Source organism: Mustela lutreola, chromosome 12 (assembly GCF_030435805.1).
Source record: "Mustela lutreola isolate mMusLut2 chromosome 12, mMusLut2.pri, whole genome shotgun sequence".
Classification (NCBI taxonomy): domain Eukaryota; kingdom Metazoa; phylum Chordata; class Mammalia; order Carnivora; family Mustelidae; genus Mustela; species Mustela lutreola.
Window position 1 is genome coordinate 72771897 of NC_081301.1, and position 17834 is coordinate 72789730.

Genomic DNA, 17834 nt, shown 5'->3' on the forward strand with positions numbered 1-17834 from the left:
TTTGGCCTCCCCAACACTGTGCTTTGCCATTGGTGGGGCCTGGTGAGAGCCATGAGGCACAAATGGAACCATGACTGTTGTTTTTGTGCAACAGCTCCGTGACTCACTTCCACGAAAAACCAGTCCTCTTTGAGCTTGTTACTTTCTTTCCAGGAGTACTTTCCACATAATGTAAGATGGATATTTTATTCAGAAGCATCTTCTTGAAACTGACTCCATGTCCAGAGAAGCAGGACATGGAGGAGGGCATGGAAGAGATGATGGATAAAAGGGGCCAGCTAAGTGACCTCGGACCATGATTTTACTCTATAATCCCAGACCTAGATGTCATACAAGGATACAGTGTCCATTTCATGGTCTTAGCAACTGGAATAGAGACTGACCTCACTGGAAACAGAACTGGACCAACCAATGGGCAGCGAGGTACTTCTACCCCTCTCTCAGGGAAGCATATGTTTACCACTTGTTTCATGTTTTATCTTCTGTGGGCCACACGGTCTTCCTCAGCTGTTTCTCTCTGCTCCTCTTTCTAGCCAAGCTTGCCCCGTTTGCACATGGCCCATTATGTCAGTCAACCTTTAATCAGCCCCCAAAGAGAGAAATCTGATTGGTTGCTAGACACCCATGGGTTGGCTGACCTTGAGTCAGATGCATTTATCTGTGGGCAGTGAGAGTGGGACCACCTGGGCTGGCAGAATCTGTGAGCTGCTGGGGCATTTCCCAGTGAAAGGGTCTATTTTCTAGTAAATTACAACCCATTGCAGATTGTGTAATTGCAAATAGCAAAGGAGAAAGTTCATGTTTTTCTGATAAACACTCCCTGAGAATAACCTTACACATACCGCTTCGTGGAAATTAAAGAAATAGGAACCAAGTACACTGGAATGAAAACATTGAGGTAAGGGAGGAGGAAGAGGAGGAGGAAAGTCAGGATTGAAATGAAAGGAGAAGAAAAGAAAATGAGGAAATCAGGAGAAAAAGAACAGAATTCACCAAATGTCTCCCTGAATACGTGTGTACGTATGAGACCTGTAGATCAGTAGGGAAAGAATGAATCAGGTTTTTAGAGAAACAAAAATATAAAAAGGGGAAAAAATATTTAGTTGGATCACAGCCAGTTTCCAACGCCAGACATCTGGAGCCAAGACAAGGAAAGGTGAGGGAGGAGCTGTCCTTTTGCTGCTGCCCTTGCCTCCATAGGAGCTGGTTACTGGGGATATTTACATTAAATTAAGGTGGCTGGCTATGGCTGTGTTCAGCACTTGGATACGCGGTTAAATAATCAGTGTGGTTTGGCTGCTGGTTTCTTTACTGTGGTTAAATAATTGGTGTTGTCTTGGTTGCTAGCTACTTTAAAAATGTATATGTGCACTTGTTTCTCTTTTTTCTTTCTCCGGAGCAATTTTGACAAGCCCTTGGCAGAAAAGTGGCTGACCAGCTTTTCAAGGGATGCTTTTTCTCCTTGTCATTCAGGCTTCCCCCAAATGTTGCTCAAGGATTTGAGAATCTTAAAGACTTTTCTTTTTGAAATCTAGATAAAGCACTCCATGTTAGAAAGAATTCAGCTCACTTCTTTTGTTTGTGGAATAGAGACAAGACTGAGCCTAAGGGCCTCTGTGGTTTTCCAGAAATGTGCCCCATTCTTGTAAGGATTGGTCACAAGGTTCTCAGATCCACCAGAAGAACAGGGAAAGATCATTATGGTGACCACTGGATGCCCAAGCATTTCCCCCCATGCTATTCATTGTGAGACCCCTAAAATCTAGAATGGTCCTTGACGCACAGGAGGTACTCCCCATCTGCTTAATGAAGATAAAAACAAAGCATATTCATAATTTAGGGCTGCATGACTTCTAGTCCAGAAGGTTGCTTCATTTAGTCTTTTTATTGGTGTGTTTAATAAGTGTCCAACTACCACAAACTGCTCTGCCCTGAGACCACAGGAGACTCTCTCTTCTCCAGACGGCTCTGTCCCTTCTCATATCTTCAAACCTACCTCCAGCTTCAGGCAAATAACGATCAGGGCAATTAATCCTCTCTCAGCAACAAACTGACTGAGACAGCTGGGTCAGAGACAGCACAAGTTCAGGGACAGGCCTCCACCTGACGTACCCAGCAAATGCCAATTATGTATGTATATAAATCATGGATAAAGGCAGTCTTCAACTGCTCCTCCGAAACCCACAAGGTTCTCAGGGTTCTGTACAAGGAAGAGCCCAGTGCTTTAAGTTTGAAGTCAGATACAGAGAGGCACCTGGTGTTTTGGAGTGAAAAGTGGTGAGTTAACAGCAGAGTTTATTTCCTCGAAAATATCTTAACAATAACATGACAATTCACCTTTAAGAAAAGTTCAGAATGTACATCTTATATCAACCATTCATTGGTCACTCAGATAATTCTGAGATTGTTTTTTTCTGCCCTCCCTCGATGAGGGAGGAGGGAAAGAGAAGTTCCTGAGATTTTAAAAGGACTTGGGGAGGACTCTTCAGAATTCATTGCTTTTGCCATTTTAGGAAGAAGTCTTTCCCCTTACAAAAGATATTCTTTAGCACCCTTTTGGACAACGACTGATCCAGTGGAGGAAAGCAGTCACAAAAGGCGAACAAATCTTTAAGCAATCACGTTAGTACTGTGACGGGTGTTAAGAAAGCAAGGTGGGGGAGGGAGGTGATGGTCTAGCTTGACCATCTTGAGAGATTGCTTTCTGGGTGTTCTCACTTATTGGAGGGGGGGTGATATTGGATTACTTAGCTCTTTTGAATTTAAATGTCTTCAATCTTTATCTTATTAATTTTCTGAAAACTTAATAATGTGTGTCTTACACATAATAAGAGAAATTAAAATGAAAGCTGAATGAGATATAATTTTCACCTATCAGATTGGCAAAGATCCAAAAGTTCAGTAACATGGTGTGTCAGTGATAATGTAAGAAAACTGACACTCATTCACTGGCACAGCACTGAGAATGAGTATTTGATCCATGATGATTCAGAAGGAACCTCCTCTTTGACTCCATCATGCCACTCCTAAAAATGTATCCTCTAGCCGAATGAAAGTACTGATAAGATGACAAATGTGCAAGGTTATTCATGGCCACATTGAAATAATAAAGGACTACAATTTGAATGTTTCTAAATAAGGAACATAAATAATGTATGGGGAGAAAAATAACCCCCAAGTGGAATACTATATAGTCATCAAAAAAGATAAGCAAGTACTATGTCAGCACTTTAGGAAGTGATATGGAACAGTGTCTAAAATATATTTTTAAAAAAACAAGGTAATGATCATTGTTTAAAAATATATTTACATACATACTCAATATTTCTGAGAATGCATATAAGAAATTGATAATGGTGATAGAGGGAAGCAGGTACACAGATGCAAAGATGAGCAGAGGCTTTCTGGATGCTATGTGCTTTTTAAAACCTTGTATGTTTTATACTATATGCATATATTATCTATCAAAAAGGTTTTTTAAAAAAATTTTAAGTAAAAAAGACTAGAAAGCAAACCAAAAATAAATTAATTAAAAAACAAAAGGAAATTTGATAATTAAATATGTGTCTATGGGGCACCTGGGTGGCTCAGTGGGTTAAGTGCCTGCCTTTGGCTCAGGTCATGATCCCAGGGTCCTGGGATGGAGTCCTGTGGCTGGGCCGAGGTGGGGGTGGGGGGGTCCTTGCTCTGAGGAGCCTGCTTCTCCATCTCCCTCTGACTACTGCACCCCCTCCTGTGCTCTTTCTCTCTGTGTCAAATAAATAAATAAAATCTTAAAAAAAAATGCATGCCCATGCATGAAGCAAAGGCATCGACTATTAAGCCACCTATCACAAAGTGCCCTAATCAGAAGAACATTGGAAAAGAGTGCTGACCCGGGCGAGAACTCAAAGAATATTTCTGGGATGGATAACTGGATTATGGGGATGATTATGACGATGTAAATTGTTAATCATTTGGGAAGATGTGTGCAACTTTTGGATTCAAATTGCACGTATGGCCTCACTTTATTTTTTCATGGACCAAAAAAAAAAAAAAATACTGAATGTGGAAGTTTTGAGTATTGAAGCTATAAATGAAAGGATTTCCTTCTGATGCCTTCTAGGTTAAAGCAGAGTGCTTTGGGTGGAGGGGGTGGGTTTCAAGGCAGTGAAACTACTCTGTGTGACACCGTCATTGTAAATGCTTGGTAAATAAATTACACAGTGGAATAAATTTACATGGTAAAATAAATAAATAAATAAATAAATAAATAAATAAAGGCACGTATCAAAAGCCCCAGAATGTACAACACAAAGAGTGAACCATAATGTAAACTAAGGGTTTTAGTTAGCAATAATGTACCAACACTGGTTTATCATCTGTAACAAATGTACTATGACAATAAAAGATATAAAAAATAAGGCAAACTGAACCTAAGGAAGGTGGAAAGAGAGATATGTGGAAACTCTGTACTTTCTAATCAATTTTCCTGTGAACCTAAAAGTGTTTTTTTAATTTTTTAAAAAATATTTTATTTATTTATTTGACAGAGAGATGGCAAGTAGGCAGAGAGGCAGGCAGAGAGAAGGGGGGGGGAGCAGGCCCCCAACTGAGCAGAGAGCCCGACGAGGGACTTGATCCCAGGACCCTGGGATCATGACCTGAGCCAAAGGCAGAGGCTTGACCCACTGAGCCACCCAGATGCCCCCTAAAAGTGTTTTAGAAAAAATAAAGTTTATTAATAACAGAAGAGGAGGAAAGAAAGGAGAAAAAGAGAGAGAGAGAGAGGGAGGGAAGAAGGACAGAGTCAGAAGACTTTTTAAGGGACACCTGGGTGGCTCAAATGGTTGAGCCTCTGCCTTCGGCTCCAGTCATGATCCCAGGGTCCTGGGACTGAGTCCCTCATGGGGCTCCTTGCTCAACGGGGGGCTGCTTCTCCCTCTGCCTCTGCCTGCCGTTCCCCCTGCTTGTGCTCTTTCTTTCTCTGACAAATAAATAAAAGAAAAAAAAAGACTTTTTAAAAGGCTTCAGTCTTCTGGCACAAACAGCAGGCACTCAAATATCTGTTGGCTTCAACTGAATGAAATTCAGTGTGAAATGTGCAGGTGAATGTGAAAGCATATTCAAAATGAAAGAAGAGTGTGAACTCATTAGTGGTGTGTTTGGTAAAGTCCTGGGATACACATTTCATTAAAAAGAATTAGATGGCTGTAATCTTGATCAATCATTAAGATTATAGATTTTTTTCCCTAGACACGTTATGACAATTATATATTTTCAGCAATAAAGATGTAAACATTTCTAATGCCATCCCCCAAAATCACTTGAGAAAAATTAACCACATACTCACAAGTCATACTAGCTCATTGATAGATATAGGTATTTTTGTCATTGACAGGGTTTTTTTTTTTTGACAGGGGGGGGACTTATAATATTTATATAGATCCTTACAGGATTTTGAAAAAGCTGATTAAGACAATTCATAAGTTCTCTTACATATTATGTTATTTTTTATTTATAGAACAGTTTATCTAAATTTATGAAATAATTATGTAAAAAGTTTCTTCTTGATTACAACAGTGAAAAAAACAGATTTTGAAACAAGGCTTGCTGTGGCTTTGAGACCTTCTATAACACCTATTGTGGAATTGGCCCCAATTATTTTTGAACTTAAGGTGTAATGTGCAAATGTGTACAAGGTGCTATCTTGGAAAAATTACTCTTTGTAGAAAGCTGTACTGCCAGCTGCAAGCCTTGGGGGTGGAGAGGGGGTGTGCCTCAAGTGATCTATATAGAACTTGCCATTTGAGCTTTCCATCTCTGTTTCGTTAATATCTCTTTTTCAGAGAGTGTGAAAGTCAAGTTTCCTGAGAATTGGAGCTTCCACTGATTTAGTGGGATTTCCTCTTGTTATTAGATGTTGAAACACAGCCAGGATCTTGATCTCTGGAGTCCCAAAGCCATGTTGTGGGGCACGTTTTCGGCCCCTTCCAGAACAGCTGCTCTGTCTGCTCTACTTGTGAGTCAGGAAAGGCGAAGCTGTGCTGTCAGTTTCCATCCTAGATCATTAACAATCCTCTTAGAAGAATCAGAAGTTTGTTTCTTACATGTCTCTTCCTCTTTGCACTTGGTGAATCCTTGAATTCCTGCACCTAACAACTTACATAACTTGAAAGCCAGAGAAAATGACCAGTATCAATATGTAGTACACAGCTTTTTCAATTATCTGCTGTGAAAGACCAGCTTATTGTTTCTATTGCAGAAAGATACTTCCGTAAAACAAAATTTTAAAAATGTTACAAGAAAAGAGAAATGATACCTACAAAACAGAAGCCCCCAATTTTTTTTAGATTCAACAGACCTAAAACTGGCTCTTCAAGTTGCTGTGAAAGTATCTGAATGGTTACTCCATGTTCCCATGGACCACTGAGGAACAGTCCATGGACCAACACTCCCCTGCAGAACAGGTTGCTGGAGCCTTGGTACACAGGATGCCTTTCCTTCTGATGACAGCCTGGGTCTCCCTCCCCTTCCTTCCTCCCTCCCCCTGTTAAGGGATATGGGCACATGAACCAGACTAAATGAGATTCCAAGGCTTTGCCTAAACCATCTTGGGAAAAAAATAATTACTTCTATTGCAACTGCTAGAAAATACGTAGCGTTCACATTTTAGCTAGACTAGTCGGCTCATGTGATATCTCATTGTTTTCTCATTTCCTTCATCTGACTACTAGTTAATTTAAACATCTTTTCACTTGCCTGTTTCCATTTGGATTTATAGCCTTGTCAATTATTTATTTACATCTTCCCTCGTTTTCCCTTAGACTATCTTTTCCACCAAGTTTGTAAGTTCCATCAAGTTTGCTTATTAGAAAAATTAGTCCTTTGTCATTTACCCGATAAATATTCTTGCCAGATCTGTTTGTCTCTTAACTTTGTCTCTGGTATCTTTTCCGTATTTCTTTTTTTTTTTTAAGATTTTATTTATTTATTTCACAGACAGAGATCACAAGTAGGCAGAGAGGCAGGCAGAGAGAGAGAGAGGAGGAAGCAGGCTCTCCGCGGAGCAGACAGTCCGATGCGGGACTCGATCTCAGAACCCTGGGATCATGACCTGAGCCAAAGGCAGAGGCTTTAACCCACTGAGCCACTCAGGCGCCCCTATTTCTTATTTTTTATGTAGTCTAATATGCACATTTTTCTTCCACATCTTCTAATCTCTAATAACTCTTGGTTATTAGAGTTCTTCCTAAATTCCACATTATATAGGCTACAGCTATGATTTTCTTATTTGTTTGCTTTATATGTAAACTTTTTTTCTGGAATTTATTCTTACATTTCCTCCTAAACAGGTGATCAGGTTTGCCAGTATATTTATTGAAGTGACTATAGTTTTCCCACTGATTGATGCTTTAGCATCACCTTTGTGAGGTTAATATATGACAAAGGTGATTATTTAATTAGTCTTAGTAATTCAGCCAATGTGGGAATATCATTTTACACTTAAAAAACTTCAGAACTGTATCATAATCTTTATCTTTTCAGAGCCTCTGTTCCTCTTTCCTATAGTATAAGTGACGTGAACTAGTCCTGAGGTGGCCAATTTAGAAAACGAGTTCTGACTTTTCATTCATTCAACCCATCAGATATTTCACTGGCTGTGGTAGGGGATACCTATCAACTGCATAGGGGATATAAAGAGAAGGGAAGAGTCCAGGTAGAGCTCCAAACCAAACAGCTGGATATAATGGAAAGTATGTGTGATTATCTATTGTAACATAATAAGCCCCTTCAAAACTTAGTGGCATAAAGCAACATTCTTTGTTATAGCTCATGGTTCTTTGAGCTGAACTGGGGTCAACTATACTGTTACTGCGTGGGGCGAAACCAGTACAGGCTCAGGTGAGGGAACTGTCTAGGATACAGAATTTAGGAGGTACTCGGGCTTGAGGTCCCTGCGGCCCCACTGCAGTCAGAGTTGAGTGTTTCCTTAAATGTCTCACTCACTTCACCCCGTTTGACCCTGACCTTGGGTTGGGGTTTCCCTATGTGCTTTTGTCGGGTGGCAGCTGGATCTGGAGTCATAAGGGTTCTACCGCGCTGAGGAGACATCCAAGACAGCTTCTCCATTCACGTGCCTCATGTCCTCTTTACTTGCAACAAGCCGGAAGCTGACCAGGCATCTTTTTCTCTCTCCATGTATCCTCTCCGCATGGCCAGATTGGCTTTCCACATCTCCTGGCAAGTCTCAGCTTTCTTACAAGGTGGTCAGATTTCTTAAATGGTGACTGGCTTCTCCAAAGCAAGCATCCAAAGAGGTCTAGGTTGAAGCCTCAGAGCTTCTTGTAGCCTAGACTGTAAGCCCCCGAAAGTCAGTCACTATCATTATTTTCATTGTATTCTACTGGTCGAAGTCACTACGGTCCCCCAAGATTTATGGGGAAGGAAATGAGACTGTCTCTTGATCAGAGTAACATGGATATAAAGGGAAGAAGACAATTGATGGAGATCAATTTTGGAGAATACCTACCACAGAAAGATGGGAAACAAATAGGTCTGGGAGTGGGAAGTCATAAGTGATCCCCCAATAAGCTGAGTTTACAACACTCTTTGAAAGACCAAGTGAATTATATGCCTAGAAATCAGAAAAGGAATGGGATTGATAATTTCAAATCAAGAGGTTAATTTAGAATCCAGGCACTGGATGAGATCACCTAAGGAGTGAGTTTAGAGAGAGAAGAAGCCATCAAGGAGTACAGTGGGCGACAGAAGAGTATGAAGCCAAATAAGGAAGCACTCTATAAAGAGGAGTTGATCAGCCATGTCACAGGAGACTCTGAGGTCAGATAAAATGAGATCGGGGGAAGCAACCATTGGGTAGAGCAAGATTTTGGTCACTAGGGACCTTGATGAGAAAAATGGCGTGATAAAACTTGATGATAGTGAATTGAAGAGAGAGTGGGAAAAGCACATAAAAGCAAGCTTTTCAAAGAAATGGGATTCTTAGTGAGTGGGCAGTTGGAGTCTAGGAGGGTTTGTTTTAGTTTTTGTTTTGTTTTGTTTTGCTGTGGCTTTAAGATCAGAGAAAGTATAGCAATTGTAGGTAGCTGGGAATTAATGGCTGGTAGGGAGGGAGCTGAGGCTGCGGAGGGAGATGTAATTGCAAAGTCTTGAGTAGGTGAGAGGTTACAGGACTGAAACAAGTCAGCTGGGAGGGCAGGAGGTGTTGGTCAGTGAAATAATGGTTGAATTAGAAATTCTAAGTTACATGGAGATTTTCCAGGAGACAACGGGTCTAGGGTAAGATTAAGAGTCGGTGGTTGGAAGTGTGGAAGTCAAGAAACCAAGAGGCCAAGATTGCCATGAATGATAAGGAGTGGTCAGGAGAAAAGCACATGCACCAGACACTGAAACTGTGAGGAAGTACCTGCCTGAGAGAATTAAGCCCGAATGTCCAAAGGCACATGTGGTAGCACTGTACTGTGTCAACAGAGCTGAGAGGGAACTACATTTCCCAGAATTCCCTGCAAAAAACCGGTTCCGTGTTAGTAGAGGCCACAAGGCAAATTTTGCATCAGATTTGGAAGGAAGAAGTGAGGTAGCAGCCACATTATTTCTATCCTATGCAAGTGGTAAAGGGTCCCAAGCACTGTGGCAGCTTTCTCCATCATCATGGATCTGAGGTGCCCCTTGGTGGGTGTGCGCCTCTACCTGGACTTGAATTTCCTCAGCTCTCTCCAGCCCTCCTGCTTTGCTTCTCCTAGTCCCAGACAAAGTGCACATCAGCTCCACAGTGAAGGATGCCAGCTTTTCCTGTGGGTCACCCCATGTGGCATCAAGGTTGGAAGTGATGAGGGAGACACTAGTTCCAGTCCTTCCCCACTGGCTCCAGTTCTCCTCCTGGGTTTCAGTTTGTCCCCGCATCCCTCTCAACCATCCATCTGACCTCAGTGAATTCAGGCTCAACAATGGACATAAAAGGAACAGACTGCACTGTCTTGCGGCCCAGCTCCCACAACTGTGAGTGGTCACCACTCCATAATAAATCTTTCATCTGTCTCACTCCGAGACTTCTCTGGTCAAGCTCTGGCCCATACAGTACCCACTGTATGCGATAGACACCTTCTCTCCTCTGCATACGGAGTGGTGCTGGTTATTTACCGTCCTTGAGAGGACTAAGGGAAGAGCAACTCAACGCACTTTCTGTCTTCTGTGGTTCCCATGAAAAATCTTGGTTGAAAAGGGCTACAGGTGATGGAAAAGTCAGTAGAGGGCTCTAGGAGGGCCTAACAGAATGCTAATCAAGGAAGTTAGTGATGTCCCCAGAGAATAGGGAAGAGAATGGTCTGGAGGCACAAGAGGCCTATGGGTTCCACTTTAGGGTCTGGTGAGCTGTGGACTGTGGAAGAAAACTCAGGCAGGATTTGTATCTGTAAAGTGGAAGCTGTACCTAAAAGGGCCAGCCAGCTGGGCTCTCCCTTCCCCCGCCACACACACCCCAGCTTTATTGACATACAACTGACATATAACATTGTATACATTTAAAGTATACAATGCGACAATTTGATAAACATATTGTGCAATATGTTAGCCACCGTAAGGGAAGTTAACACAAACTTCACTTCATATAATTTTTGGTTGCTATTATTATGGTGAGAAGATAAAAGCTTTACTTTTATAGTAACTTTCAAGTATTTAACATGGTATTATTAACTACAGTCACCGCGCTGGCCATTATATCCCCAGAACTTACTCATCCTATAACTGAGATTTTACCCTCTTTGACCAACGTCTCCCCATTTCCCCAACCCTCAGTCCTGGCAACCACCATTCTACCGTTCCTGTGAATCTGGTTTTGTAAGACTCCACGTACAAGTGACATCATACAGTATTTCTCTTTCTCTGTCTGACTTACTTCACTTCGCATAATGCCTTCAGAGGCTATCCATGTTGACACAAATGGCAAGATCCCCTTCTTTTTGTAGCTGCATAATAATATTCCATTATATGTATATATGTATATATGTGCATATATATATAATGGCATATTATGCAGCTACAAAAACATATATACATATATATGTACATCTACAGAAACATATATATGTACATATATGTGTGTGTATACATATAAAACCCTCAGAGATAGAGATAGATAGATAGAATATATATACATATATATCTATGTATATATATTATCACATTTTCTTTATCCATCTTTTGTCCAAAGATGGCTACTTAGGCCCTTTCCATACCTCGGCTGTTGTGAATAATCCTGCAATGGACAAGGGGTGCAGTATCTCTTTGAGATACTGATTTTATTTATTTTGGATATATGCCCAGAAGTAAGATTGCTGCATCATAGGGTAATTCTACTTTTAATTTTCTGAGGAACCTCCATACAGTTTTCCACAGTGGTTGCACTCACTTATATTCCCATCATCAGTGCACTAGGGCTCCCTTTTGTCCACATCTTTGCCAGCATGTGTTACCTCTTGTTTTTTTTTGATGATAGCCATCCTAACCCGAGTGAGCTGAGATTTCATTGTAGTTTTAATTTGCTTTTCCCTGATCATGAGTGATGTTGACTGCCTTTTCATGTATTTGTTGGACCTTTGTATATCTTCTTTGGAAAAATGTTGGTTCTAATCATCTATAATTTACATGTATATTTTTTCATATACATGAAATTTGCAAATATTTTCTTCAATTCCATGGTTTTCAGCTGGGTTTTAGTTAGAGCAAGAAGGTGAAGGTCCAGCTCAGAAAGCAGCTTGAGGATACCGGAAATTTTGCTGAAGACAGATTGAGAGCTCCACTAGTAGTGGGATATTTTCACGTGGGGGGTTGCTCATGATGAGAATATGTCAGTTCAAGAGATGTACAAGGTAATATGGGGATTAGTGATGGTGATGAGGGATAGTTTGGAAGTCTGTTGGTTATGACTGAAAACCTTGATGTCAGACACAGTGGTACTCACGGTCTTGGGGGCTTCTAGGAGAGGAGGTTCATTCATTCTCCCAGCTCATCTGAACCTCCTTCTCAGCCTTGGTCTATCAGGCAGCTGGTTGCTCCACACATCTACTAGGGTGTCCCCAGAGCATGCAAAATTCCTGGGACTTCTTTAAATTCCACTGAGAGCTGAATTAAGACCAGGATGGGCAAATTTTGCAAACAACAAGAAGCATGTGAACCTCTAGAATGTTGGTTTTTAAAGTTTTATCCCCAGACAAGCAGCAGCAGTAGCATCTCCTAAGAACTTGTTAGAAATGCATATTCTCAGGCCCCATAATCCCTACTGGATCAGGAACTCCAGGACCAGGCTCAGCCTTGTGGGTTTTAACAAGGACAACCCACAAGCCTCAAGTTTACTAAGATTTGAGGCCCCCGTTCTAAAGGGACTCAACAAACACTAGTTTAAATATGCAGCCATTGACCTTGTCATTATAAGCCAAAATCACAGAGCATTAAAGATGAAAAAACTAGATTTCAAGTGTCTAATCTGGCCTTGAACCTTACATGGTGCAAGATCCAAGTCTCTGAGAAGGAGTGTGACTTGTCCAAGCCCTCCTGGCAGGACTGAGCCAACCAACTCCCAAGTAACAACATACTCAGAGCCTGGGAAATGGTTGTCTTGATCCGCCACACAGTTGCAGACTTTCTATTTAGAAACAAAACAAACAAACCAACAAAAAAAACCAAACCCAAACCAACCAAACACACACACAGACACACACAGGCAAAAAACCCCTCAGAGATAGAGTTAGATAGATCGATAAATCAATGATAGATACTGTGTTTTCTGTCCTCAAGTCTGAACAACATGGTCTGCCTTACGCCAAACCACTGCTTTTAAAGGTTTATTTATTTATTTTTAATTTGGGGGGTTGCAGAGGTGCAGGTTCCAAAGGCAGACAGCCCCTGAAGAATGCATCAGTCTTCCCAGGAACCGGAGGCTTTTTGGCAGCCTGATTCAATCTTCCTACGCTGAAGTTCTGTTCTGACTTTTGCCATTTCTAATTCCCTGCGCCTCCGGGGAGAGGCGGACAGCCGAACTCTGCGTGCACTGAAGCCCCGGCTCCTTCTGCTTCTGGAAAGGAGATTTAGCCTTAATTTTTGTGACAGATGGAGTTGATAGTCTCTCCACGGAAAGGGGAGGAAAAAAGCGCCAGTTTTTGACAGGCCGCAGAAGCCCGATGCCTCTGGTGGTCGAAGGCTGCGTTGCGCCACAGTTAAGGTAGTTTGCAAACTTCCGCGCGCGGATGGCTTGGGCGGCTCTAACCCGGGCCGCTTCCCTTAACCGAGGGAGGGATGGAAACACACACTTTTATAGAAACCTTGGTGCATGCCAATTTATCCCCTTCCTTTATGTTCTGACTGCGGCCATATGGTGCTGCTCAACATTCCTAAAGATTTTTAATACTATAATTATTTTTTCATCGCCGTCCGAGTTAGAGACTTATATTCCAAAGAAATTGATCTGGTTGATTTGGATTTCTGTCTTGCAGTTGACAATGATGCCCCGCTCAAGAACCATGCCTGCGTGAGCGGCCAAGTGGGACCATGTGTTGGGATGGGGGCGTTGTAAATATCTCATCTACGTCCCCTAACTGAAGTGTGTGCCTCTTTCTTGTGTGTCTTTGGGCTTTGTTTTGTTTTTCATAAGCTTTAAAGCTCAACTTTAAACTCTCTGATCCCCCCCAACACACACACACACACACACACACACACAGCCCCAACCGTGATCAGGTCCCGAACATAGGAAACTAGAAAAAACAAACTGAATTGTGAACGCAGTCGAAGGCGCAGATGGGAGTCAAGGAGAATTAATAAAACTACTTAAAAAAAAAAAAAAAAAAGGAAAGTAAAAGAGAACCCAACAAAAAGGCCTGTGGCCGAGCCGGATGCAAACAGCTGCCCCTGAGCCCTGCCCGCTGGTTCTGAGCGCGCGCCGGGCTCCATATCCGAGCCTCCTTAAGAGTAGGAGGAGCGCCCAGGCCTCTGTCAGGCTCCTTAAGCCTTTCCTTTCAAGCCCTGAATGCCTGAATGTGAGCTGCCCACCACCCTCCCCGCCCTCCCCCACTCCGCAACCCCACTCCACTCCAGCGGCTCGTAAAAAAAAAAAAAAAAAAAAAAGTTTCAACAACAACAGGCAGGACCAATAGCATCTCGAAGAGCCGGGAAAGGGGGCCGAGCAAAGGGCGAAAGAGAGTGGAGAAAGGAGAAAGCGGGCAGGCTCGGAGTGCGCGGGGCCGGGGCTCGGCGAGCTGGAGGAGCGTTGCTAATGTTTTTGTTTGTTTGCTTTTCCATGCATGCATAATGAGGGGGCACCGCGGCACCACGCGGGGGCTCCCGGCCCACTTTTGTATTTAAAGCCTCGCAATCAGCGAGTCCGCAGCCGGGCTCAGCGGATCCGCTCCCTGGGCCCCTTGTCACCCGAGAAGCCGCCGCCGAGTGAAGCCCGGGAGCCGCTCCCCGGCCGCGCCGAGTTTCTTGTTCTCCCCGCGCCGCCCGGAAAGGGCTCCACGGAGCTCAGCGAGGCCGGGGTCGCCGCGGGCGGAGGGGGAGGGGGCGCGGGCGTCCGGGCCCCGGGAAGGCGGGCAGCGCTCCGACGCGAGCCAGGAAGCGGCGCGATGCGAGAGCCCGCGGCGGCGGCGTTGGCGGCGGCGGCGCGGCGCTGAGCCCGAGAGGAAGGAGCCGCCGCGGCCGCACAACGGATCTGCAGGCGCGGAGCAAAATGCACCCGCGGCGCCGCGCGGTCCTGCAGCCCCGCCGCGGCCCCGCGGCCCGCAGCCCCCCGGGGCGGCAGTGAGCGCCTCCCGCCACCGCCCGGGGCCGACCGGAGGGGCTCTCTGCTGTGCATTTCTGGGAAGCCACCGCAGCCCGAGCGAGCGGGCAGCCCGACCTTCTGCGAGCAGCGCGGCACCAGTGAGCGGCGCGCATGGATTTATGAAAACACTCATGCAAGAAGTTGGCAGGACTGGGGCAAACTTTTCCACCGGCTCCGCGTCCGCCGCTGCCCGCGCCTCGTCTCCTTTCCCCTCCTCGCCCGGCGGCCGCCGCTGCCCGCGATGGTGGCAGGGCTGCTGGGCGGCGGCGGCGGGGCCCGCGCGGGGACCGTGCCGGGCGTCTGGCTGTGCCTGATGGCGCTGCTGCAGCTGCTGGGTTCCGCGCCGCGGGGCTCGGGGCTGGCGCACGGCCGCCGCCTCATCTGCTGGCAGGCGCTGCTGCAGTGCCAGGGGGAGCCGGAGTGCAGCTACGCCTACAACCAGTACGCCGAGGCGTGCGCGCCGGTGCTGGCGCAGCGCGGCGTGGGCGACACGCCGGGGACCGCTGCAGCTGCCGCCGCCGCCGCCGCCTTCCCGGCCTCGGCAGCTTCGTTCTCGTCGCGCTGGCGCTGCCCGAGCCACTGCATCTCGGCGCTCATTCAGCTCAACCACACGCGCCGCGGGCCCGCCCTGGAGGACTGTGACTGCGCGCAGGACGAGAACTGCAAGTCCACCAAGCGCGCCATTGAGCCGTGCCTGCCCCGGACGAGCAGCGGCGGCTCGGGCGGCCCTGGCGCGGGCGGGGTCATGGGCTGCACCGAGGCCCGGAGGCGCTGCGATCGCGACAGCCGCTGCAACCTGGCCCTCAGCCGCTACCTGACCTACTGCGGCAAGCTCTTCAACGGGCTGCGCTGCACCGACGAGTGCCGCACGGTCATCGAGGACATGCTGGCCGTGCCTAAGGCGGCGCTGCTCAACGACTGCGTGTGCGACGGCCTGGAGCGGCCCATCTGCGAGTCGGTCAAGGAGAACATGGCCCGCCTGTGCTTCGGGGCCGAGCTGGGCAACGGCCCAGGCAGCAGCGGCTCGGACGGGGGCCTGGACGACTACTACGACGAGGACTACGACGACGAGCAGCGCGGCGGGGGCGCGGGCGGCGAGCAGCTGCTGGACGACGACGACGGCGTCCCGCACCCGCCGCGCCCGGGCGGCGGCGCTGCAGCGGCGGGCGGCCGCGGGGACCTGCCTTACGGGCCGGGGCGCAGGAGCAGCGGCGGCGGCCGCTCGGCGCCCGGAGGCGCCTGGACCCCGCTGGCCTCCATCTTGCTGCTGCTGCTGCTCCCGCTGCTCTTTTAGCTCTCGCGCCCCCCGCCGTAGGCTGCGGGAGGGCCCGCGCCGAAGCACCTGTGGCTGGGGACAGCGGGGATGGTTGGGATACTTTCTAAAACGTGTTCCGAGTAGACTCTGCCTAGCGGGTCTCCCCTTCAGGACTCTTGGCACTTCCCCGTGTCCTCTCCCGAACATAACTTCTTGGACATCCTCCCCTGCCCCCATTCCAGGCTCCAGAAACTCTCAGCTCGTCTGCCCTGCAGAAACTGGCCTAGCTAGAGTTTAGGATGCCCGGGATGAAATGGGCGGGGGTACAGAACCATAGCCTTGGACTCGGAAGAGAGGATACCGACCTGTGGGATCCTAACAGTTTCAAGGGAGTAGGCTTGGAGCAGGAGGATGAGAGGGGACTTACATTTGCAAAAGTGGCTGTTTATTAGCATTTTTGCTATGCATGGGGAGGGGTGGCGTGGGCGGCGTGGGAGGAGGGCAGTACTGGTGTCGACTTTTATTGTGGCCAGTGAGGACATTGCAATCGTGAGTAAACAGAAAAGTCCCACTTACCAATTCTTGTGTTTACTTTTGGTCAGCGCTCAGAATTCTCCGTTTGGGCGGGGGAGGAGGCATGGGAAGGGGTTAATATGCCTGACTTAGTTTTGGATAACTTTGAGCCCTTGACCTTAATTTCATTGCCACCACTCTGATCTCTTAGCCCATTTCTTAGGCTTAAGGGTCAAAAAATGCTGATCTAAAGAGTTGCTAGTGGTGTTGAACAATGCAACTTTTTATGTAAATGAGCTCTGTACTGCCATCTATGAAAGCCTCTTTATGATGTTTGTCTTCTCATTTTTGTACTTTACATCAAGAAATTGTATGTACAAATAAATATGCGGAGAAAATATATCGCCTCTGCTTTTATCAGGGTGCTAAACCCTGGTACTTTTATATAAAGTGTATTAAAACTGGGATTTGTTACCAGTTGCTGTACTTTGTGTATAGAATTTTTATAAAGTGTATGCTTCAGAAATAATTTATTTTTAAAAAGAAATTAAAATTTTAAATCTGCAACCACGTTACACCTTTCCTCCCTGAAGTGTATAGAATCTGTTTGTCACCAGGGGATCCAAACCCACAGTCCATTTGAAGTGTGCTCTATCTAGAACAGTCTTAAAATGTACAGTGTATTTTATAGATTTGAAGTTAACATTGTTATTTTCAAGAGAATTTATGGACATTGTAGAAATGTATAAATGCATTTCCAAACTGCCTTAAACATTGTATTTTTATAGACATCCTTTAAAAAAAAAAAAAAAGTCTTATGTTTTAAGTAACTATGGCTTTGTGTATTTTTTTGTTATTTGTTTTATTAAAATGTGTACATCAGTAAAGAGTTTTTAAATAATGAATATGGTGTAGTTACTTTCCAGAGTTACATTGTGGTTTACCCAATAATGGGTAAGGAGGGGCATGGAGGGGCCACTGGGAATCTATCAACCATCAACTGAAATTAAAATACAGTACAAGACAAGAAATGAGGGCTATTATTTCTGCCTCTAATTTAATGAACCATTAGACATGTGTAAATGAAGCAGCTAAAAAGACATAACCCACTGGCCTGCACTGGTTTTTACGTTTGTGGAGAGAACTCACAAAATTTGTGTCTTCTTAATAATTGGGGATAACCCAGAGGTCTCTCTCCCCTCCCCCCCTTTTCCAAGGGGAGCCCCCAAGCCCCTCCTCCAGAAGTGTCCTGTC

General features: G+C 45.4%; 1 protein-coding gene across 1 annotated transcript; it reads left to right on the plus strand.

Moving 5' to 3' along the window:
* The first annotated feature begins 15038 nt into the window (after positions 1–15038).
* GAS1 (growth arrest specific 1) lies at positions 15039–17485 on the plus strand. The gene has a single exon (XM_059142607.1). It carries the CDS (start codon positions 15054–15056, stop codon positions 16104–16106), a length of 1053 nt encoding a protein of 350 aa, XP_058998590.1. The 5' UTR covers positions 15039–15053; the 3' UTR covers positions 16107–17485.
* The last annotated feature ends 349 nt before the right edge of the window (positions 17486–17834 follow it).